This window comes from Carassius carassius, chromosome 4 (genome assembly GCF_963082965.1).
Source record: "Carassius carassius chromosome 4, fCarCar2.1, whole genome shotgun sequence".
Lineage (NCBI taxonomy): Eukaryota > Metazoa > Chordata > Actinopteri > Cypriniformes > Cyprinidae > Carassius > Carassius carassius.
Window position 1 is genome coordinate 15700894 of NC_081758.1, and position 24117 is coordinate 15725010.

Genomic DNA, 24117 nt, shown 5'->3' on the forward strand with positions numbered 1-24117 from the left:
GGGCAATTAAAAAAAATATAAAGCTTATAGAGTGCAGACTGTCAATATTTATATATATATAATCAGTGTTGGGGAGTAACTAGTTACATGTAACGGCGTTACGTAATTTAATTACAAAATTAATGTAACTGTAATTAGTTACAGTTACTAAGAAAAAATTAGTAATTAAATTACAGTTACTTATGAAATTTTTAACGATTACAAAGGGGATTACATTTGAATATTTACACACATCCACATACAGATTTAACTGATATCTTTCCCAAATTGCACTGACTATTCTGAGACATATGCCCTAATAATTTCCGGGATGCGGAAACACAGTCTGGTTCGTAGAATCCAGTCATAAAAACGAAATGCCTAACGCGGACGGAATATGCCACATTTTGGATGACTAAATCAAAATTAGGTCAGTACACTTGAATCAAAACATGACATGGACTAGTGTCTGTGAATATTAAGCCCCAAAAATGCAATATATGTCTCCTGCACGTTCTGCGTGTCTGTGGAAATCAGGCGCGGACTGGACACCGACCGGGACAATTCCCGGTGGCCTGGCAGACGATTTTGCCCCACTATTTAATAATAATATATTTAATATATTTAAATCTCTAATAAATCATGAAGTGTTAGTCATGACTCGCGCGCTCTCCGCGCCTCCGCCAAACGGTTTGGATCAGACTCAGAGTAATCAATGCGAGAGAGAGAGAGAATAGAGTGGACTTTGGAAGCGCACAGCTGGAGCAGAGAAGCAGAACTACTGTTCAGGGTTTCAGGTCAGTTTCATCTGTAAAGATGCTTTTTTGTCTTTGTTTTTTTTATTTATTTAATCAAGCAGCAGCACGTTGCTCATCAGTCATCACTCAAAATACTATATAAAGGACATCATTATTATCAGTTGTAATGTTACAGTAGTAATTTAGCTGAAAAACAATCAGATTTTTTTTATAGGTTTAGGGGGAGTTACGGACAGACAACAACACAACCCTTACGAAAATTAACGTTTTAATATATTACTATAAATCCAGAGAAAATAGTTACTATTGTTTAACTGTGGTAACCAAAAATTAAAAATGATTTTACAAATTGAGTTATTTAAAAATAAATACAAATCCATTTGCAAAAAACAAAACAAAACAAGGTTATTGTATATAGGCTAAAAAAAGCATGGTCAATTTTTGTAAGGGAAAAACATGACTCGTGTAGGCCTACAGTATTAGGATTTTCTATAAAGATATTGTAGTATTGTAGAGTATTGTATTATAAAGTATAGTTTTGTTAAATCTTGAGTATTAAAGTCATGAGAGAGATGGATAACAGGGCAAAATAAAGAGACTGAAGAGAAAAAAGGAAGTGAAGGTGCAGTTCAGGAAAGAACTTTTAATTATTTTGCATGTCCCCAAATTTAAAGATTTAAACCTTTTTTTATGTCAGGTCCATACAAAAAATAGTTTTGACCGTGAATTTGTTTGTATGAGTTTGAATTTTCCAGTCTGAATTTTTTTCCCAGTCCGCCCCTCCTGTAAATTAATGGCAAAGACTACACATTTACTACACATAGGCCTACTGAAGCTCGCAGTGTTTTCAACCTCTGCCGCCTCAATATAAGAGTACACGAGCACATAAACATAATTTCTAGAACTGTTATGTGTCACTTCATGTGCATTTTACTTATTTTGAGAAAACTATCATCATATACAGAGACAGCAGTTTCAAAAAAACACCAATGTTTCAAGAGTTTATTTCGCAGAATACATCACATGCTTATTAGATAACTGTATTTAAGTTGATGTATATGCTTTTATTTATTATTCTTTAATTTTCACAAATTTAGAAAAGTAATCAAAAAGTACTCAAAAGTAATTAGTTACATTACTTTAATAAAGTAATTGAAAAAGTTACACTACTATTACATTTTAAACAGGGTAACTTGTAATCTGTAACCTATTACATTTACAAAGTAACCTTCCCAACACTGCATATCATCTGAAAGCTGAATAAATAAGCTTTCCATTGATGTATGGTTTCTTAGGATCGGACAATATTTGGTGAGATAAAATTATTTGAATATCTGGAATCTGAGTTGTCCAAATTAAGTTCTTAGCAATGCATATTACTAATCAAAAATTAACACGGTATTATACACGGTAGGAAATGTACAAAATATCTTCATGGAACATGATCTTTTCTTAATATCCTAATGTTTTTTGTCATTATTGAAAAATCAATAAATCAATTATTGAAAAATCAATAATTTTGACCCATACAATGTTTAATTTTGGCTATTGCTAAAAATATACCCCAGTGACTTGAGACTGGTTTTGTGGTCCAGGCTCACATATATGAAAGAATATGGATACCCTGCTGGAATTCAGACCAGACAGTTGAAAGTACAATATTGCTTCACTTCACTTCGATAAACAAGAAGTTATATTGCTTAAGTTACATTTTAGACATAAGATTGACAGATACTTTCTGTTTTTGGTCCCCAACCAAATTCATTCTTAGCCACTAAGTCATAACAACTGTAGAGGTGCTTTAGGTGTTTGAGTGAATGATTCAGTGAAATTGTTTAATTCCTGAATGAATCTGTGCTTGGAACAAATCAGTCGTTGAAGTGACGTCTTGGGGAAGCCCGTGGTTGAGCGTTGGCTGAAGAGGCGGAGTTGCGTGGGCTGGTTGAAGTTGAATGGGCACTCGAGGTCAGACTCGGAGACACAGCGTTACAAAACTTAACTCAGAACACGAAACTCTCTAACGGAAAAGAAAATAAATTAACCCTCTGGAGTCTAAGGGTACTTTTGGGGCCTGGATAAGTTTTGTCATGCCCTAACATTTGTGCTTTTTTCAGTTTCTTATAAATATCTGAATGGGTAAAGTCTAATCTCACTGTAAACAGCACAAACTGGGCTATAATAATATGTAAAATGCATGTATGTACATGATTGTGTTTTTGAGAAAAAAAAATATTATGCATGGTTCGTGAAAAACGAAAAATGTTAAAACACTTGAAAAAGGCAAAAAAACACATAAAGAACAATGGTTCCCGGGATTTTTGAGAACTGGAGCTTGTAGCCTAGAATTTTTCTTTCTAAATTATGTGAAAATCATCTTGTTTACTCACTTACAGAAAACAATATATTGATTTACATTTTCTAAGACACTTTTTGTTGGTAAAAGTCATATTCGAGTAGGCGTCAACTATCATGAATATCATTGTGATTTACATCTGAGAAGACAAAGGCCCGCATAATGAGCTGCATAATGAGCTGCATAATGAGCCATTCAGTCATCTGTGCCACTGAGAGGGAGGAGTTACAAGAAAGAATGTGAGAACAAAATAAATCTATATAATTATATGTTTGTAGTTTATTTAGAATATATTTAATTATCCCACAACATACTTTAATATCCACTTGGGGGAGCAGTTAAACAGTTTATCAGGAACAATCAAAGCTGACTTTCAAACAAATTTTTTGGCATCAATACAATCCTTCAGAAATCCTTTTAACAATCTTATTTTCTACAAAAAACATTTATTGTTGTTATTATTTTCATTATTATTATTATTATTAATGTTGAAAAGAGCTGAGAATATTTTTTAGGTAAACGAACAGAAGTAAAGTTTGAAAACACTAGGTGGTGTTTCTTCTCATCGTGGCTAAGTAGCAGCAGGCATGCAGGCCGAAGCACGCTGGAGCCGCGCTCAGAGAACGCTAAAAGTGATGACTAAAAAAAATTACATATGAGCAGGAGACCTGATTTTGTTTGAGATTTGGAAAATTTTGAATTCATGTTTCAGTTTTGTGCAATAGAATTTTAAATGCGTTTACATTTTTGATTTACGCTTATTATTTTTCGATCCATGACTGCGCTTTTTGTTATTTAAGAAAAGCTGCATTTGTTTTTCGGTTTTGTGCGTTATTATTTTACACGTGTTTTTAAATATTTAATCTTTGCTTGTTATTTTTCACTCTGTGACTGCAATACATTTGGCGATATGTAACCTGCAGAAAGAGTCAACTAAAATACCCCCTACTACATACACAACATAGACTCTACTACATAGAGTGATATAAACTGTGAAAAACAGTGCACCAATTATCCACTCAATTTTATTTTGTCCAGTTGGCTTCCTGAAGTTCTGAACTAAACCAGAAAGTTATAGAGAAAGTTAATCTCAGTATACTCTGTTATTGATAGTCGGCTAAGCTAGTCGCTTTGGATAAAAGCGTCTGCTAAATGATTAAAATGTAAAATTATGATATTGTTTCTTGAACCACAGGTGACAGTGGCCTTAATTAGCTTCTTGCAAGCTATGCTCCTGGTGTATCTCAGCTACAAGGTAAGATTATTGTCATCATTATTCTGCCCCTGTGTGCTCTCTAAGCACTGATCTAAATTAAATCTTTTTCAGCTTCTCTTGGGCTGCTTAAGGGCCACGTTACGTCTTTTGATCCCCTCACACAAAAACGTATTCCAGCTTGTTTTCTTTTTCTTTATCTATTTAACAAGAAACAAAAGCTGAATGAGCTTAATCTTTGTTGTAATTAAAGACAGATTATTATGCAGAGAGCTGTGGCGTACTGGTTTCTAGCCAATATGTGAACTTGTAGGTGTCTCTGCACATAATAGTGGGATATAAGAATATAAAATGTCATAGCAGCTTTATATCTTACAATTCAGGTTTTTGTATCTGTGAGATAAAAAGTGGCCTTTTTTATTTTGCTATTCTCTTCTGGAAACGGGCATCCATACAATCTAGAATACCATCCAAGTATATCTGACATGCTATTTTCACACTGTAATTTAGATGCTGTAATTACAATGTCACATGTTTAGGACAGATTATTTTAGATTACTACATTATGTGAATTAGGATGTTTTTAGATTTTGCATTAAATGTGCTTTTTGTATGCTTCTGCAGTGTAACAATGATTTAATTTCTAGGGGAACATTTGGGAGCAGATTTTCCAAATCTCCTTCATCATTGAGATGATCAATACAGTGCCGTTCATAATTACAGTAAGTGATGAAGATATCAAGTGGACACAGAAGCACGTATCCAGTTGCTGCCATCATACAGTCATTGTTAATAGTAATTGTTGAGTACTGATGGAATAGTATTGTTGTGATTGATTGTAATTATGTGAGTATCCATTTTCATTTGAAAGCCAGTTGTGAGAGGGAATGATTATTACTGGAATGTAACAATTAGCCAAGTAACAAATAACCATTTTTTGACCTGCAGTCAGTGGGAGCAAATTATAGGATGTTTAATTCCTTTGTTCTAATGGCATTACAGATGTATAAGCTATTGAGTGGTACACAACACAATTATGCTTTTCTGTTATAAAAGTTTTGACTTTTTTTCTTATATTAGATTGCTAAGGAGATATGAATCATCTCCTTTTTGGCTGATGAAAGATATATATCTATCAAAAAAAAAAAAAAAAAGAAATACTGTTTTATTTCAAATGCAGAGTTAAATGCCTTTTGTCTTGGTTTTTGTTTAAACTGATTGGCAATTTACATACAGTTGATCTTATATTTGGTTTTGAACTGTCTATTATTTTATCATCTGAGTTTTTATAAACAATCGCCCTTCATTCTTTGATATTTCTAGATCTTTTGGCCTCCGCTGAGGAACATATTTGTTCCTGTGTTTCTTAACTGTTGGCTTGCCAAATCAGCGCTGGAGAACATGATTGTAAGTAGTTTTTGCAGCTGTGGAGTGCATTTCACATGCCTACAGGAAATCAAGTTGAGTGTCTCGCAGAATAACATTGGTGTTGATAATATTGCTGTGTTGGGAAGCTTTACTTCATTATGCACTTGACAAATAAAAATGCATCGTCAATGAGCAGTAATTTGAGAGGATGCCAGCATTCCCGTCCATGCCAGATGGTTGGGTCAAATGGCCAGAGAGAACCTGGCAGGGGGAATGTACTTTTACAAATCCTTTAAGCAAATATATTGGTTAAAGATATGTCCTTACAATCACCAAAATGTAGCATGGCATAAATATTTATCTTTTACCCCAAAGTTTCCTAAAATATATTGACCTTGTGAAATGAATATTATGGATGTAAAAAGGGAGTCATTAAAGGCCTGATCTCTTGTCTGTTGTGGTCAGAATTGTTGGTACCCTTAGTAAATATGACCAAAAAAGGCTGTGAGAATAAATCTGCATTGTTAATCCTATTGATCTTTTATTTAAAAAAATTTACAAAAATCTAACCTTTCATACAGTATTTAGAATAAGAATTTAAAATAGGGGGAAATCTCATTATGAAATAAATGTATTTCTCTAATACACGTTGGTCACAATTAATGATACCCTTTTATTCAATATTCATTTTGTACTCAGTGACCCCATTTTTGTCTTGATTTTGATGTTTGTTTTTGGATCTTTTTCCTGTTGGAAGATCCAACCTTGGCCCATTATAAGCTCTATAGCCTGTACAGTCAGTTTTTTTTTTATCTGTTGTTATTTGATAGAATACATGATGCCATGTATCTGAACAAGATGTCCAAGACCTCCAGCAGAAAAATATACAAACAACATTAAAGATACAGTATATTTCATTGTACCTTTTTACTCCTGTTTAGCTCTAAAACGCTAATTTTAGTTTTATCTGGCCGTAGAACCCAGTTCTGTTTAAATTTCCAGTTATGTCTGGCAAATGAATATGCTGTAGTTCGTTTTTGGATGAGAGCATTTTCTTTTCTTTATCTTTTTTTTTTCTTGAAACCCTCCCAAACAACATGTGGTGATGTTGGTGCTGTTTGACATTTTTATTTATTTATTTATTGGCCTTCTGACCCCAAAACTCAACTGATCTTTGCTATTCTGCAGCAGCAGTCCTTGGAGAGCCTTTAGCCGCTCAAACTCTTATCCTCACTGTGCATTAGGATGATATATACACACATATTCTTCCATCATATTTACCAAGGGTACCAACAATTCTGACCACTACTGTACATACAGTATGTATCTCATATATAATTGAGCAGTACAGTTATTAAAGAGTATTCAAAATTTTCTTAGTATTTTTTTGCTCTATTACATTCAGTGGAATAGAAGAATACAGTAAAGAAGGTTATTAAGTTTCTTTAAGCAGTCACTTAAATTGGCAGTCTCTCTTTCACAACAGGGCTTTTACAGTAATCTCACGTTGCCTGCATTATGTGTGTTTTATTCTTATACTTGTCTTGACTTATTCTCTGAGGGATGAGATCTCTCTCACCTATCTCTGTTCCTTTCTAGAATGATCTCCATCGTGCCATTCAGCGCACACACTCTGCCATGTTCAACCAGGTCCTCATTCTGATCTGTACACTGCTCTGTCTGGTCTTTACTGGGTAAAGCTCTTTGATCTCTTATAACCCTGACTGGGCTTTAGCCTTTTACATGTCTATCTAAAGCAGAAAATCTGAAACAGTCACACTCAGATAAATTAATTGTCCTGAACAATAATGGACATCAGTTAGTCCAAAAATATTTTTACTCCCTCAGTGTCAAATCAAGATTTTTTATTTCAAGTGTTTTATTAGGAATGCTGAAACAAAATATGCTGAGTAGACTCATGACTGACTTATTTCAGCAATCTGGGTTCTGGAAGTATTTTCCCATTCATTTTCTCTGTAGGGATTAAAAAAAAAAAATCATCGGGACTGGAAGGAGCTGTAAGCCATAAACTGAAACACCCAGCTCTTAGACCAGACTTATTACAAACTTGTTTTAAAGCAAAAAAGTATTTGAATCTGAGAAAAAGACAAAGATACAAGACTGTGAACTTGCATTTTATTATGCAATGTAGGTCACGCAACACATGAAGAAAATATTTAGCAGCCATCGCTGGAATAACTTGAATAGAAAACAATAATTTTAGATTGTAGTGAATCTTTCACTGTATATAACTATTCTGTATTTTATAAGTCTGTCTTGAACAGTAAATACTTTCATTGTTAAAAAAAAAGTTTCTCTCTGGAGGATAAATGGTATGTACTCTTTTTGTGAAGATAAAGTATATACTTTTGAGTATGTAACAGATTAGGAGGCAAGCTTTGGGACATCCTTCATCAACGGACCACTCATAGACCTCTTGCATAGTTACGTGCATTCTGTAAATCATCTTGTCACAGGTAACATCCTGCACATTTAGATAAATTTAATTTTCTACAGTATTTGAGAGAAACGAAGAGTCGCGTTGATCTGCCAGTCGCAGGTCCTTCATGTCGAGAACTCTACTCGTGTATAGCATTTAAAAGTTAATGACCAAACGTAAATGTATAATGTTTACAGTATTGCTGCAGATGAGAAATAACGCTGCTAACATTAAATAAATATTTTTTCATCAGGTTAGACATTAATTATTTATCACTCAAAACTTTTCTCTACCTGTTCGTCAGTCTCACATATCCGCCATGTTTGTAGTTTTTTATATACGCTTTTTAATGCATGTTTGTAGTTCCAATCGAATCCGCATCCAACTCGCAATGTGTTATGGGGGAATATTAGCCATTAGAGTGTGCATCCATAGAAATGTGTATGTATCTATGTGTGCATTGATCTGAACTTCAAAGTAGCTAGACCAGGAATCTTTGACTTACTAATTTCAACATACTATGATTTGGGACTACTTCTATTTTTAAATACAATTTTTGGACAGATAGTATGCAAATTGGGACACAGCAATTGTCTTACTTTTGGGATAGCTGTGTTACTATTGGAGAAAGTTTAACCGTCAATTTGGATCACGTTTGCCCTGATAACCAATCACATTACAGCCTACAGTTGTGAAGATACTCAATCACCGTTTTTGGATACCATAGGAATGAATGAGAAGGGCTGTAAGCCGAATACCATCCATCACAAAAAGTCTTTGACTTTTTCTAAAACTTTTTTTTTTAATGTGTGTAAACTCTTAAAAATGGTTCAATCCAGAACTATTGTTTAGTGTAAAACATACTGAAGATTAGTCGATAGGCTGTTGATTCATTAAATGATAAGCTGTTTCCTCAAACAAAACAAAAAAAAGCAGTTTATTCAGCGTATTGAAGCCTCTCCTCCATTGACTTCCATTGAAACAAAACTGCCTCTGGTCTCCTTCCCTGCGTATCACCAAAGTGGAACGTTAGCATTAGCCGTTAAGCTTTTTTGGCTAAAGTTTGCAGGCTTGTCTTTCTAGTGGCTTTGTAATAACTTATGATGTGCCAGGAAATCCCTAATATGGACAAAGGCATCCAGCTATTGTAGCCAAATCAATCTTTGCTGTAGCTAAGCTGAATAAAAAGAAGCATTTTGACTGATAAAACATGAAGACAATAAACACACGATTGCGACAAAATGTGGTTTGTGTTTTACAAGTCATTTCCGGGTCATGAAAAAGCTTCTGAATAGTGCAGTGCTAATTGGCATAGCATTTGTTACAGTTGGCTATTGAAACTTAAAAATATATATCTTCTGCCTTATTCTGTGATAAAAATGGAAAAAGTGTTTGTATATAAACAAATCATAAAATTGCCATTAGGAAAATATAGGGAAAATATTATACAATACAAATTATTGGTTATTTTCCAGCAGTGTATTTTGATTTCTCAGCCAATTAAAAGTGATGGGAAATAAACAACAACAACTACAATAACAATAATAATAAAACCTATCAGGTAGACAAAAAAAAAGGTTATTTATTATTTTATTTTACATTTCTGTCCCCCTCACTACTGAAATGATGGCTACACCCCTGTGTCAGGGCTCGAAATTACCATATGCCCATCACTGAACTGTATGTCATGGGAGAAACAGTCAGTCACACTCAGGAGCAGAGCTGTACAATTCTGGATGAATTGAGAATCACATTTTTAGTTTGTTTCAAAGAGTGTACCCACTTTTCAAGGCACCACTACAACACTCCCCATATGTTTTATTTTGTATCAACATATATTTGCATATGTATCTGATACACTTTTACCAATATATTGGGACATGGCATATATGTCTGATAAAGTTTTCACTTATGGACCAAAGCTACCACAGAATGTGATGAATCAGACAGTTGTTACATAAGTTGTCCTTATGTATTTATATTATAAATTAAATTTGTTATAATGTAAACCACACAGTGGTTTTAAAATTCCAATTTTAGATGTAACATGTAGTTTATGTTGTAGAATAAAATGGGAAAGTCTTAAATGAATGCTAACCACAGACCTTATTTTACTCTAATCGAAAACCGCTATTTTAAAAACCCATTTGAAATTCCTAAGGGAGCCCATGGTGGAATGGCTTTCTGGGCAAGCCTACAAATTGACATCATGACTGAGTAGCTCTTCTGAACCCTGCTCAGGGAAAGAGCCTTAAAATGCCTTTCTAATTAAACTATAACACTACCATAATGCTGAATGTATTAGATGTAACCTATATTTTCAAAATTGTTTCCTGAATTTCTACTTTTGTAATACTCCTTAGGGCTTGTGGGATTCAGCACCTGGAGCGGGCAGGGAAGAGCCTCTCCCTCTTTGATGCTTTATATTTCTGCATCGTCACCTTCTCGACTGTTGGTTACGGAGATGTCACACCCAGAATCTGGCCCTCTCAGCTACTGGTGGTCATCATGATCTGTGTGGCTCTGGTGGTGCTGCCATTACAGGTTACATGACCAGCCCACAAACAGCACAATCAGTAGCTTCAGAATTAAAAGTTAAAAATTAAAAAATTTAAATTTGCTGAAAATGTACTCGCCATCAGATCCATGATGTAGAAGACTTTGTTTCTTCATTTGAAGAGATTTGGAGAAATTCAGCCTTACATCTCTTCCTCACCAATGGATCCTCTGCAGTGAATGCAGCCACCAGAGTGAGAGTCCAAACAGCTGATAAAAACAATAAATTAACTTGTTGTGAAGTGAAATGCTGCATTTATGTAATAAACAAAACCTTCATTAAGGTGTTTTAAACTTAAACCATTGCTTCGGTCTAAAATACAAATCCTCCATCCATAATATTGTTTTCTCTAGTGAAAAATTCATCTTGCCTGAATCAGGGGAGAAATATGCACAGATCAGTCACTGTGAAAAAAGTTCTAAACAAATATGTTGGTGGATTTTGATGTAAAACGACAACAGGGGATGGACTTGTTCATTGTGTTATTGATTATGGACTGGTATTTTTGCTAGAACATTTCTTAATGATGGATTTGTTTCTTACAAACATGCAGCTTTTCACTTCAAAAGATGTTCATTTCTGGACTGGAGTTGTGTGGATTACATGTGGACTATTGTGAATGTTTATTTTTTTAATCAGCTGTTTGAACTCTCATTCTAAAGGCACCCATTCACTGCAGATGATCCATTGGTGAGCAAGTTATGTAATGATAAGTTTTTTTTTTATACAGTACAGACCAAAAGTTTGGACACACCTTCTCATTCAAAGAGTTTTCTTTATTTTCATGACTATGAAAATTGTAGAGTCACACTGAAGGCATCAAGGGCTATTTGACCAAGAAGGAGAGTGATGGGGTGCTGTGCCAGATGACTTGGCCTCCACAGTCACCAGACCTGAACCCAATCGTGATGGTTTAGGGGTGAGCTGGACCGCAGACTGAAGGCAAAAGGGCCAACAAGTGCTAAGCATCTCTTGGGGAACTCCTTCAAGACTGTTGGAAGACCATTTCAGGTGACTACCTCTTGAAGCTCATCAAGAGAATGCCAAGAGTGTGCAAAGCAGTAATCAAAGCAAAAGGTGGCTACTTTGAAGAACCTAGAATATGACATATTTTCAGTTGTTTCACCCTTTTTTGTTATGTATATAATTCCACATGTGTTAATTCATAGTTTTGATGCCTTCAGTGTGAATCTACAATTTTCATAGTCATGAAAATAAAGAAAACTCTTTTGTTTGAATGAGAAGGTGTGTCCAAGCTTTTGGTCTGTATTCTGTTGAAGAAACAAAACTCATCTACATCGTAAATGGTCTAAGGGTGAGTAAATGTTCAGCAAATTTAAATTTTTACATCACTTATCAGAAATAAGTGAAACTGTTAATAATGCACTGCATTTACACAGTACTTTCTTTCTGTCTCTCGTTTTGACACCAGTTTGAGGAGTTGGCGTATCTTTGGATGGAGAGGCAGAAGTCAGGTGGAAACTACAGCAGACATCGTGCTCAGACAGAGAAGCATGTGGTTCTCTGCGTCACTTCACTCAAAATAGACCTGCTCATGGATTTCCTTAATGAGTTCTATGCCCACCCGAGACTACAGGTACATGCATGATCCCATATATGTTGTGTCCCAATAAAGTGTTAATTATTGCTCTATGTATTCCAAAAATCTGTATTATAATCTATTTTGTTTCCTGTATGTGATGGTGCTATCATTAATTCTTAAATGTCTTGTAGGATTATTATGTGGTGATACTCTGTCCCACTGAGATGGACATCCAGGTTCGGCGTATACTGCAGATCCCGCTGTGGTCTCAACGGGTTATCTACCTCCAAGGCTCTGCACTAAAGGACCAAGACCTGATGAGGGCCAAGTAAGTTGTTTAAAATGTTGGTTTTTGCCTAAACGGTCCCTTGATTATATGTTTTGCGCATTATTAAATGAACTAAGAAATGAAATGACCACAATTTTGGATGGACCTTTACACAAGTGTAATGTCCACTGACATGCCAACACAGATTTTTAAACCAAGTGAATCCGAGTCACCTAAAATTTGATTTGAGGTTCTGACTCCGTGTTTGAGTCTATGAGAGAGCCATTAGACTGATACAGACATCAGTCCAATGTATCTGTAAAATTATTTGCATGTGATTTCATCAAGTACTTTTTAAATACATTAATACTACCTCTTGATTACTTAGAACATTTGAACAATTGAGAATGAGATTAATATCGTCAGAGATCTTCATTTTCCAAGTAGCCTGTCAACAATAGCTCTCTTGCATTCAACAGTTACATTAACTAAAAATATTTAAAGTGCCCTTATTATGGGTAATGAAAATTTTGTATTTTGTACATTAAAATTCATATTTTGGTTTTGGGAGTCCCCAACAACAGGCTGACATGCATGCAAGATAAAAAAAAAAAACACTTTAATTGTCTTATAACATGCATTTTATTTTAACTTTCTTGCTCAACGACTACCAAATGATTTGCTCAATGATTAATTTTTCCAAACCCCTCCTTTGCGGGATGCTGATCTGCGGTGATTGGTCTGATTGGTCTAATTTTGATTTCATCATGCCTGTGATGCCTGATAAAGCAGCTTTTGTGAGAGCGCTGCTTTGTGTACAGCGTTACTGGGGAAACAGCTGTTTTACTGCTCCAAAAGCGGCACCTAGTGGCAAAGAATGAATTAGCATTTTAATTTATACCAACACAAAAAAGCCAACAAGTGGGCGGGCAATATGCTAATATTTCTTGTTGACCTCAACATGAAATGGCTTGGATTTGTTTTAAAAGCGACTAATTTCAATTATTCAGAGTGGACTCTTTCTTTTAAGAGACAATAACTTTATATACTGTGCACTTTCAGAATTAAAACTTTGCAAGAAGTTTCCATTCAATTACACACTGTGTTACACTGCATGAAACGTAATTTTAAAAAATCCATAATGGGGCACAGTAGATATGGATTGCAGTTCTTAATATATAAACTGTTTTTATATTGAGCAAGGTGACTTCAATTTCTATCAAATTTAGACATCAATAGTACAACTGGCAAGAACGGTACTTAAAGCAGCGATTGTGTTGGACAATTTATGGCCACTATAAAGTGCACAACAATGCTTTACCGTTAAGGTTTGGCCTGATGGCAGGCTAAACAGTTTAGCTAATTAAATTAGCATAATCTCATTATTCCCTGAGAAAGACAAGTTGTGTTTCCGGCTTTGAATGAAAGAGCTGTTAGTAAACTTCAGTCACAAGTCTTTTTTTTTACAGCAACGTACAGCAGTGTGGCATTTCTATAATTTAAACTTGCATGAGCATACTGATGAACTGTTTCCAAATGGAAGCTTTGGACAGGCTCCCAAAAAATCTAAATTAGTCTGTGAGGAAATTTGAAGAGTCAACCTGCAAGCTCCACCACCAGAGCCAAACCTATCACCAGTCTCAAGCCCATCTGTTCCTTATTAAAGCAGCCCTGAAATTTAAGGGTAATATATGTGCTTCTTCCTGCAATGTAGCTACACTTAAAATCCTACTATATTCCTTCATTATAAATGCAGCGAATCTGTCTCAATTTGCCCACTTCAAATACTAGTGCATGAATTTCTCATAAAGCTCAGTCGGTCTAGAGTTAGCTAAATGTCATCTGTGTATTGTAATGGGAAGGCTGGAATGTAAACAATGGTAGTCCTCTTTAAATTTTTAAGATGTTCTTATTGCTGCTGCATATTACTGGATAAATTATGCATGTTGTGAGTAGTTTACTTTTTTCCAGTAGTTATTCCTCAAAGTATCTTTCAGTTTTTAAAGAATGTCAATTTGTTATTTGCAGTAATTTAGTCTCAGTGGAATCTAGGCTTTCTTAGGATTTAAACGCAGAATTGTGCACTGCAGCTTGTATTTTTAAAGCACTTCTATCACCAAAGTCACTTATCACCAAAGCTGGTTTACCTGTTCAGTGTGATTCACTGTTGCTTAAATTAAATGTAGACCTAAATATTACAACTTACTAATATTCTATTTTATTACAGTTTATATTTACAGTTCACATATGAAAATGCACAAATGCATATTTTAGTAATCTCATAATACTGTGTACCTTTACATTCATGTCATTTACTTTCGAGTTTTAGAGACTGTTAGATTTAGAGTCTGTTATTCCATAATGTGGATTTCCAAATATAAGTGGTCAGGTATGTTTAAAGTCACAGAAAGGATAGATAGTGTTTGTAATGCTTGATTTACCAGTGTATTGTAGCTGTTATATAGATGCTTTAATTTTCATTTTGTGACATTTATTTTGTGATCCATTGTAAAACCATTACACTTAATTTTTTTCCTGGTTTTTGCAAACTGAGAGAAGAGTCAAAATTATTTACTGTGGTAATTGACAGCATTTCACAGATGCTGTTGACAAAGTTTAACAAAAACCCAGAATACAGTGTGAGTGTGAAAATCAGCAGAATATTAATGGCAGCCTTTTCAATAAACAGAAACATCTTAAATCTATAGTGTATTTTGCTGGTCAGTAAACTGTGAAATTGACCCTGTGAGAAACATGGCAACAATTATCTATGTACACACATGTGCAGTCCTTCTGGAAATTCACATCACGTCTGAGTGACACTGCTTTGTAATGATGTTCTGTGTCCTGCAGGATGGACGATGCAGAGGCGTGCTTCATCCTCAGCAGCAGAAATGAAGTGGACCGCACCGCAGCTGTAAATATATCCTCATAATATATTACCTTGCCAAAAGTAAAAGTTATTAGGGCTGCAGCAACAACTCAATAAGTAACTAAGAAAAAGAATCGTAAATTATATCTCCTCATTGAGTAGTCACGTCTTTGAGCTGCGATAGAACAATCTTCATCTGTGTCTCAACTTCAATTTTTTTTTAAATAAACCTATTTTCTATTTAAAAAAAGCACACATTTTTAAAATGGGATCTGCAGTGGATGGATATACAACACACGTTATCCCAAACACACAACTTTTAAAAATTAATCAAATGTAGTGCAACAAAAACAGGAAACCTAATTATTTTGATATAAATAATTTTCACTGTTAAACATCAGATTTACATTTAAATTAGCCATAATAGAAACTCTAATATGGAATGCAATTATATATTTTTAATGAACAGTAACTTAAAGCTAGAGGGAAATTTGAAACATACATTGAAATATTAGTCATACTTTATTAAAATTTGTTTTCATCTTTTTAAACCATGATGAGACTGTGAAGTTTTATAACTTTATATTGTAGGCCTAACCATTTCAAATGGTTTAATCAATTATCAAAGAAATAATCAAAAGATTAACTGATTGACAATGTAGTTGTTAGTTGCAGGTCTAAAAGTTATTATTGACACTTATTGAATGTATTGCAGTTAGAAAAAAAAATAAAATAATATATATATATATATATATATATATATATATATATATAGTGATTCACTTAACAAATATACAAATGTTTACAGTTTTCCTGAATGTAAACTACTATTAATGACAAAATGAAGTGTGCATATTACAGTATATTGTAAGAATGTTGTCTGTTCCCATAGGATCATCAAACCATTCTGCGAGCTTGGGCTGTGAAGGACTTTGCTCCAAACTGTCCTCTATATGTCCAGATTCTCAAACCTGAGAACAAATTCCATGTCAAATTTGCAGGTCAGTTTTTATTTTTCCTTCTTCAGGTTGACTCATTTCATATGCAGTCAGTAAACAGTGACCTGTCCTTCAGGTAGTGTTAGCGTTTATTTTTCATGATTTGACCAAAACGTATATAATTTATGAAGTCCATTACTTTGAATAAAACAGCAAGTAAAAAAAAAAAAAAAATACAAAACTTTCCTGACATTTAGACATTCACTTATTTTAAGGACAATCTGTTAGCAAATGTAGCATATTGTTTATACTATAGATGGTTGTAGTGTGTGTGTGTGTGTGTGTGTTTCATTTGTGTGTATGAATAATAGATATAGATTCATCTGGATTCTACACCCTCCGTCCCATCCTTTTTGAAGTGTTTTGTTGTTAAGAGCAGCCGTTTTGTATGTCTAGCATGGCCTCCACCTCTTGGGTCACTGCATTTGCATTTACATGTGTTTGTGAGATGAATCAAAGTATTCAGAGGGATTCATATGCCCCTGTACGTGTGCAGTGCTATAAAAGCATGTGATCATGCATACACATTGAGAAAGGTAAATAATGAAGAAAAAATAACAAAAGTAGCCTTAACTCACAGGTATATTAAAACTTTTAACAATTAGCGCAAGATTTATGTTTAGTTTCTTGTTTTTTTGTGTGTGTAGCTCTGAATTATGTTATTGATTTACGTTCAGATAAGAGTCATCCATGGCGATATAGCAGTAACCTTGATTAACAGTATACAGTGTGATTGTGTTTTATTGTGAAAAAAAGGTTGACAATTTTGTCAGAAGTTAGTACTGGCTGTGACAGGTAGGTCTTTGAACTATTCATGAAATGTCGAATATGCCAACAAATTATCTTGTTGGTTTCTATAAAAACAGTATTATAAAAATACATTTAAAGTATAATGGGTTATGCACATGCATACACACATACAGTATACTGTAAAAATCAAGGTTATCTAAAAAAAATAAAAATTAATTACAAAAACAGTAACTGAAATAGAATATACAAATTGTGTATTTCAGCTAGTTACCAAGGCAAAGTGTTTTTTACATTTTACATGTTTTTTACAACTTTATATACTAAAATTACTATAACTGAAACTGAATAAAAAAAATTATAATAATAAAAACTATGTAGACATACTTTTATATAAAGTTTATATAAAAAAAAAAAATAATAAACACATATTTTGTCACTAAATAAATAGTCCTGTTAACTCAAATGTTTTTCTGCATCTAAAACAAAAACAAAAAAAGATACATAAAAAATAAATAAATAAATAAAACAGTGTGTTCTCTTAGATGCTTCCAGTTCATTAAAAGGAAAATTTATCCAAGTTGAAGACTATCTGCCTGCATTGAAACCAATTTGATCTGAATGAATAAGGTGTCAGAATCATTTCAGGGTGTTAAAGCTGATCTACTGAAGTTGATGTTATGTTCATTTGTGATATGGAGAGGTTATGTTGGATTTATATTGGTTTTATAAGTTCTGAGATTGGGGCAAATTCCAAATTTCACAAGAAACAGTAGAAGTCCCAGAAGTGTTTATAGAATTCAGCAGGGAGTCCATCTGTGCCTGGCGCTTTAAAATTTGAGAGCTACTTTGTTGAAATTCATTAATTTTTAAGGGAACATCAATATTTAATATTTGTTCATTTACTGTTTTGATCCAGGTTAATTTGATAAGTATGCAATAAATATTTGGCCCAAGTCATTACAACCAGTGCATGTTGATTATATTATATTATATTATCATTCTTACATAGGTGATGTGTCGGTATGTTTTGTTTGTTAGATCATGTGGTGTGTGAGGAGGAGTTCAAGTATGCCATGCTAGCACTCAACTGTGTATGTCCGGCCACCTCTACGCTGGTCACACTCCTGGTGCACACATCTCGTGGACAGTCAGTACTGATGTCTTTCCTCTTTATTCTGACACTGATGTAAAAGAAGCAGTTCCTGAAGTGTTGTTTCATTTATTGCAGGATTTAATAATGAATAGTGGCACCTCACGTAACCTTACCAATTCTGTGATCCCTAACAAATATTAGTGTGACAAGTAATTAATCAGAGCAGATTTGTGAGGAGAGTCGATCAATGCCATTAAAATGAGGAAGACTGACCACGCAGTATGAATTTGCTGAGATTGTTTTATAAAGAAAACTCTGAAATAATGCCACAATAATAGTTATATCACATTTGCTGAAACAAGGTTTGGATTGTCATCTTTATGCTGGTGTTTGAACTGTCTGCTTGGGGTTTTAGGGAGGGTCAGATGTCTCCAGAACAGTGGCAGAGGACGTATGGCCGCTGCTCGGGGAACGAAGTTTACCACATTCGTTTGATGGACAGCAAGTTCTTTGGGGAATATGACGGGAAGAGTTTTACTTATGCCTCTTTCCATGCACATAAAAAGTGAGTGATTGTGGAACATTTACTTTGAGCTGCACTCTTAACTGTTGGGAGGTATGTGAAGTGAACAGTTTGTATTTTATTAATTATATTTTTTAAACCACATTCCCCATATACACTACTGCTCAGAAGTTTGGGGTGGGTAAAATTTTTTTAATGCTTAAGAAGTGTCTTAAGCTCACTAGGGCTGCATTTATTTGATAATAAATACAGTAAAAACGTCTCATGTTACGAATGTAACCATGGTTCCCTGAGTTGGGAACGAGACACTGCTTCCTCTAGGGGGCGCTATGGGGAACACCTCGTCGTGACCCATGTCTGAAGCATACATTGAAAAAACTTGTTGGCCGGCTACAGCATCTGACCTCCCTACCAGCGCGACTATAAACAAGCACTGGGAGAACACGTCATTCACTTCTTCGTCTGAAGCTTGCGTCCAAAGCATGGCAGGAAGCTAGAGGACCCAGTGTCTCATTCCCTAGTCAGGGAACCATGGTTACATTCGCAACCTGAGATGTTCCCTTTCAAGGGAACTTCGAACTGCGTCCTCTAGGGGCCACTATGGGGAACAGTATACCCACGCCGCCATGCTGAGGGGAGTGCAGGCCAGAATCATGGCGAGCACTAAGTACCAACTCTACCATTTCCACGGGGGTTGCCCCTGGGATGTCTAAGCTACATACCCAACTTAATTGTTAGGGCCTCGGCCCAGGGTAGAGCTGAAGGCTTGGAATCAGGAAAGATTCCTTTAAAGGAACACGGCTAAGAACCTAGCATTTTCCACCAAGTCTTGACTGTCACACAGGGGCTACCGCTAGCTTACGCATAAGCTCACTGAAAGAGCTGTCTCAACAGTTCTTTAGTAGCAACACCCTTTTTAGATAGGTATTAGAGGATACATAGGTGGAGTGGCGCCCAAGATGAATGGGGCTTTTACCAACTCAAGAAAGGGCACGAAGCAACTGCACGAAGCCCTCACCATATAGGATTTTAGAAAGAATGCAGAATACTAGCGTGCGAACTTACCACAGTGTGGATTTCAGAAAGTGTGCAAAGACTTCACGTGCACACTTACCATAGCATGGATTTTCAAATACTGTTCTAAGGAGGGGCTCTCGTGGCAGTCTGATAAAGCAGCTCATAGATGAAATGTTGCATCTCAAAACAGTATGATTGAGCATCATCAACTCGATCTATGGAAACAATACTGGAGCGCTCTGGGGAAAAAACAGGGAACTCAGTCTCATATGAGAGGAGAACTCTGAGCTCAGAGTAGCGCGCTCATAGGCGACCCTTTTTTGGAAAAACGGGAGCTCTGCTAAACTACCATGAGAATCTCCCAAATAGCCCCTCATGTTGAGGGAAGTGATGCTTGAAGTGTATAAATAACTAGGCGGAGCGCGTAACCCTTACCATACAGGATTTCAGAAAGTGCGCAGTCTTGTGTGCACACTTACCACTATGTGGTTTTGAGAAAGTACACAAAGCTTAGCGTGTGTACGTAAAGGTTCCTAAGCCTCGTAGAGGCGCTGAATCGCACAGGAGAGGCAAGCTCAATTTTACAAACCTCGGGCAAGGGGAGCATCACCTGAGGCAGCATATACAAGAAGACTTCTGTAACTGCCACCTCCACTTCCCGCTAGATGCGACAACACCACTAAGCGGCCAGGAGGCCCCTCAGGGTGATCTGGCCGGACATCCATGAAATTCCCTGCAGTGCTATGCCAGGCCTGATGATCAAGGAGGCTCCCGCAGAAGCCTGTGATCTCAGTCACCTAATACCGGAACATGAAGCTGGATGGCTGGTGCTGGCGAGTGTTTAGTAAACACTGTAATTGAGCACTGTAAAGGAAACTCACAGAATTTATTAGTAGACATATAACCACCAACAATTTAATGGTCACATTTTTCATGTTTTTTTGAAGGTTTGATTGTGTTTACAGTGTGCAATATAACATGTCTTCATGTTTCGCATGTAAAAAAACACAGAGTGTTTTAAACACAATTAGCTTATCTGTATACCGCTGTTTTCACTGTCATAAAAACGGGCTGATTTCTTCCTTGTTCTATAAAGTCCCTCCTTCAGAAATGCGTAACGAGTTCTGATTGTGCCAGCCGTTCCTGTGTTGTGATTCGACACCAGCTTAGCACATGCTGCCCTCCAGGAAATGCGATTAGGCTAGTTTTGGACTAGTTTTGAGAAGCAAGTGGGCAGGATTTGTTTTGAAACCTGGCAATCCTGATCTGAACACACGTGCTGGAGATGTACTTCTAATCACAGAACGCCTTTACTGACAAGATGCGCATGAAAATCGCATTCGATTTTTTGCACAGCGCTACCATCTAGTTAACAAAGCTGTACAGCGTTGCCCTTTGTGTAATAAGTTACAGAAACTGTTAAACGCAACAACTTAAATAATAAAATACACTTACCAGTTGTGGTCCATAAAAAACGCCTTCTCTAGACAAAAAGAGAACTGCTCCATCTTTCAAGAATAATCTTTGTGCGAATCCGGCATTAAACTGATTGAGATTGAGGAAGCTGTCCTCAGCAAAATGTGCTGCACATAGTTTTACATGTGGATTATAAATTTTGGGAACAAAGTTAAACATAAATTGTAACCACTGATCTCTAAGCACAACGTCCCTGGGAAGCCCAAACAAAGATGATTGGACTCCGAGATGAAAATAACAGCGTTTCGACGACATGGCGACAAACGCACTCTTCAAATGCAACTCTTCCTTCTCCATGGGAGTGCAACAAGACAATGCCCCCTTTTTTTGTGTATTCCTGTGGGCGGAGGTTAGTCAAAAAACTGTTTCAGTGACGTCATTACTGGATGTAGTCCAAACTGGTCGTTCAATGTAGGTGAAGTCTGTTAAATAAAATATCTTGCTTGGCATTGAACTTTGAGCTTTAGAATTTTACAGATATTTATACTCTAACAACAACATTACACACTAACTAAAATTTGAAACACGGGATCATGAAGAACGGGACCTTTAATACACATAAGTATGTACAGAGAGGGTTACATACCCACCCTCCTGCGCTGGAGCCCTACTCAAGGGGTGCCTCCTTTTAGTCCAGACCATCAGTCAGGTGGTTGCTATGAACATAAAACCAACCAAAAACATTATAGGTCCAGTATAGGAGACTGTTACGCAAGAGGTTTCCACCTAACCTCAATCAGGTGGAGAGCTGGTGGTTACAGGGGAATTAGGAAGGGGAGGATAAAAGCAAAAGTAAAAAATCCCTGAAGGGAATGAGTAGATTCCTTGGTATTCCTCGGCGCCTTCGTCTCCCTGATAATTCTCGATCACCGTATCAGCGGAAATACCGAAAAGTTCATAAGGCGAAACCTGAGTATCGAGAAGAAAGCCTTTTCTTTCTTCCCGATGTCCGCCAGGTTCATCCACAGACGTCTCTCCGCTGCCTACATGGTTGCGCTAGTCCCGCCCATGGTGGAGGCGGCCTGCTTGGTAGCATGGAGAGAGGTGTGTGGTGCTGCGTGGCTACCTGATCAGGAGAAAGGCCTTTGCCTCCGTCCAGGTCTCTTAGCAGATCAGCCTGATATGCTTGAAGCACCACCGTTTTGACCTGACCTGCTGCTGCGTATGCCTTGCCATCTAAGCCAGATGAATTTCTGAAGGGGCTTAGATGGCAAGGAGGGAGCTTAAGAGAGGATGTCTCCCCTGCAGAAAGAATTTTCAGAAGAGAGACGAACAAGAGCGGAGCTTTTTTCCTTGAGAAAAGGCTCACAATTTCCCGATTTCCTCCTCAAAGACATCGCGTGCGTGCTCTTCACCCAAACAAATGACCCAAAGATCGCGTGTGTCATCGGGTGTCAAATAACGCCGACAAGGATGCACACATTGTCTAAACGCTTGCTAGTAGTCGCCATGATATACAGAGAAAGATCGCTCTTACCGGTTCTTTCAGATGCACGCTTCAAACAGAACAGTCAGTGAAGACGAAGAAGAGAATGACGTGTTCTCCCGGTGCTTGTTTATAGTCGCGCTTGTTTACAGAGGCTATAGCTAGCAAACAAGTTAGTGTTTTTTCAATGTATGCTTCAGACACGGGTCACGACGAGGTGTTCCCCATAGCGGCCCCTAGAAGACGCAGTTCGAAGTTCCCTTGAATGGGAGCTAATATTGTGAAAAATTATTAAAATGTAAAATAATTGTTTTCTATATTCATATATTTAAACATTTTCAGCATCATTACTCCAGTTTGAGTAATGATGCTGATTGAGTTTAAATTTATGAATCTCTTAAAAAATGTCTTACTTTTAAACAGTAGAGTATATATCATGTCATTTCAACTCTATTGGCCACTTTGTTCAGTCTGTCAATTGGTCATTTTATTACAATGTGTGATTCATTTGCATCATAATGTTTTTATTCACATGATTTATTACTATATGCATTTCATTGGATCTGTACTGTACTCTGAAGAATGACACTAAAGTTTAATATGATATATTTAAGATCCTCAAAGCAGTATCAGAGTGTAGATCTGTCCAAATAAAGATCAGTTAGCACTGCAATGCTTTACTCGCTTAAACATCGAGTTAAACTCACCAAAATAATTTTTCTATAAGGTATGGTGTCTGTCTAATTGGCACAAAGAGAGAAGACAATAAGAGCATTCTTCTGAACCCTGGCCCTCGCCACATCATGTCTGCCACAGACATCTGCTACTACATCAACATCACTAAAGAGGAGAACTCTGCCTTCATCTTCAAGCAGGAGGAGAAGCACAGCAAAGGGCAGTCGGCCCCCAGCGTGTATGACGCCCCCTCTCGTCTCCCGGTGCAGAGCATCATCGCAAGCATGGGTGAGGGAACTGAAAGCAATGTCTAGCTGACAAAGTGATGTAACTAATAGGAATCTTCAAACTTTTAATCATCAGACTAATGAGTTTCTTGAAAGCTGCAGTGTGTAATTTCTGCGCCACTAGAACCACCGAGCGGAAATCCCAAAATAATGACTGATTGAAACATTAGTGGTGTTGTTATTGTTACATAACCCAGCCTAAACAAATGAAGCACAAGTTTTAATTTGTTTACATCATTCCAGCCGCAGGGTTGGTTTATTGCAATTTCCATTAGGATGCCATATGCCATTTAGTGGTATGAGAGAAGATTCAGAAGCAGCATTGGCAGGGTGAATTTATCAAAAGTTAGAAGAAGTTTTAAGTCATGCTCATGATAAAATACACTTTCTTTCATTGTTTTTCCTTTGTTGAAGTTGATCAGTCTACTTCATATGGTAAGTCTGAGCATGCAGTTCTGAGACACAATTAAATCATAAGACATCATAAGTGGATGTCTGTGTAAATGTTGACATTTACAGCT

The 24117-nt window shown here is 36.3% G+C and overlaps 1 protein-coding gene across 8 annotated transcripts in view; it reads left to right on the forward strand.

Moving 5' to 3' along the window:
• LOC132137591 (potassium channel subfamily T member 1-like) overlaps positions 1-24117 on the forward strand; it is a 101546-nt gene that overhangs the window by 62880 nt on the left and 14549 nt on the right. For 6 of the 8 annotated variants that reach the window (XR_009431978.1, XR_009431972.1, XR_009431984.1 and 3 more), the window contains 13 exons: positions 4286-4345; positions 4951-5025; positions 5627-5710; positions 7271-7365; positions 10475-10655; positions 12101-12265; positions 12403-12539; positions 15333-15396; positions 16244-16352; positions 18138-18246; positions 18608-18757; positions 23362-23597; positions 24011-24031. Coding sequence is in view for 5 of the 8 variants with exons in the window: in XM_059547610.1 (XP_059403593.1) it covers positions 4286-4345; positions 4951-5025; positions 5627-5710; positions 7271-7365; positions 10475-10655; positions 12101-12265; positions 12403-12539; positions 15333-15396; positions 16244-16352; positions 18138-18246; positions 18608-18757; positions 23362-23597; positions 24011-24031 (1486 nt within the window). In the remaining 3 variants the exon portion in view is untranslated. The remainder of the gene's footprint in view (positions 1-4285; positions 4346-4950; positions 5026-5626; positions 5711-7270; positions 7366-10474; positions 10656-12100; positions 12266-12402; positions 12540-15332; positions 15397-16243; positions 16353-18137; positions 18247-18607; positions 18758-23361; positions 23598-24010; positions 24032-24117) is intronic. The other 2 variants (XM_059547611.1, XM_059547608.1) reach the window with 1 other exon arrangement.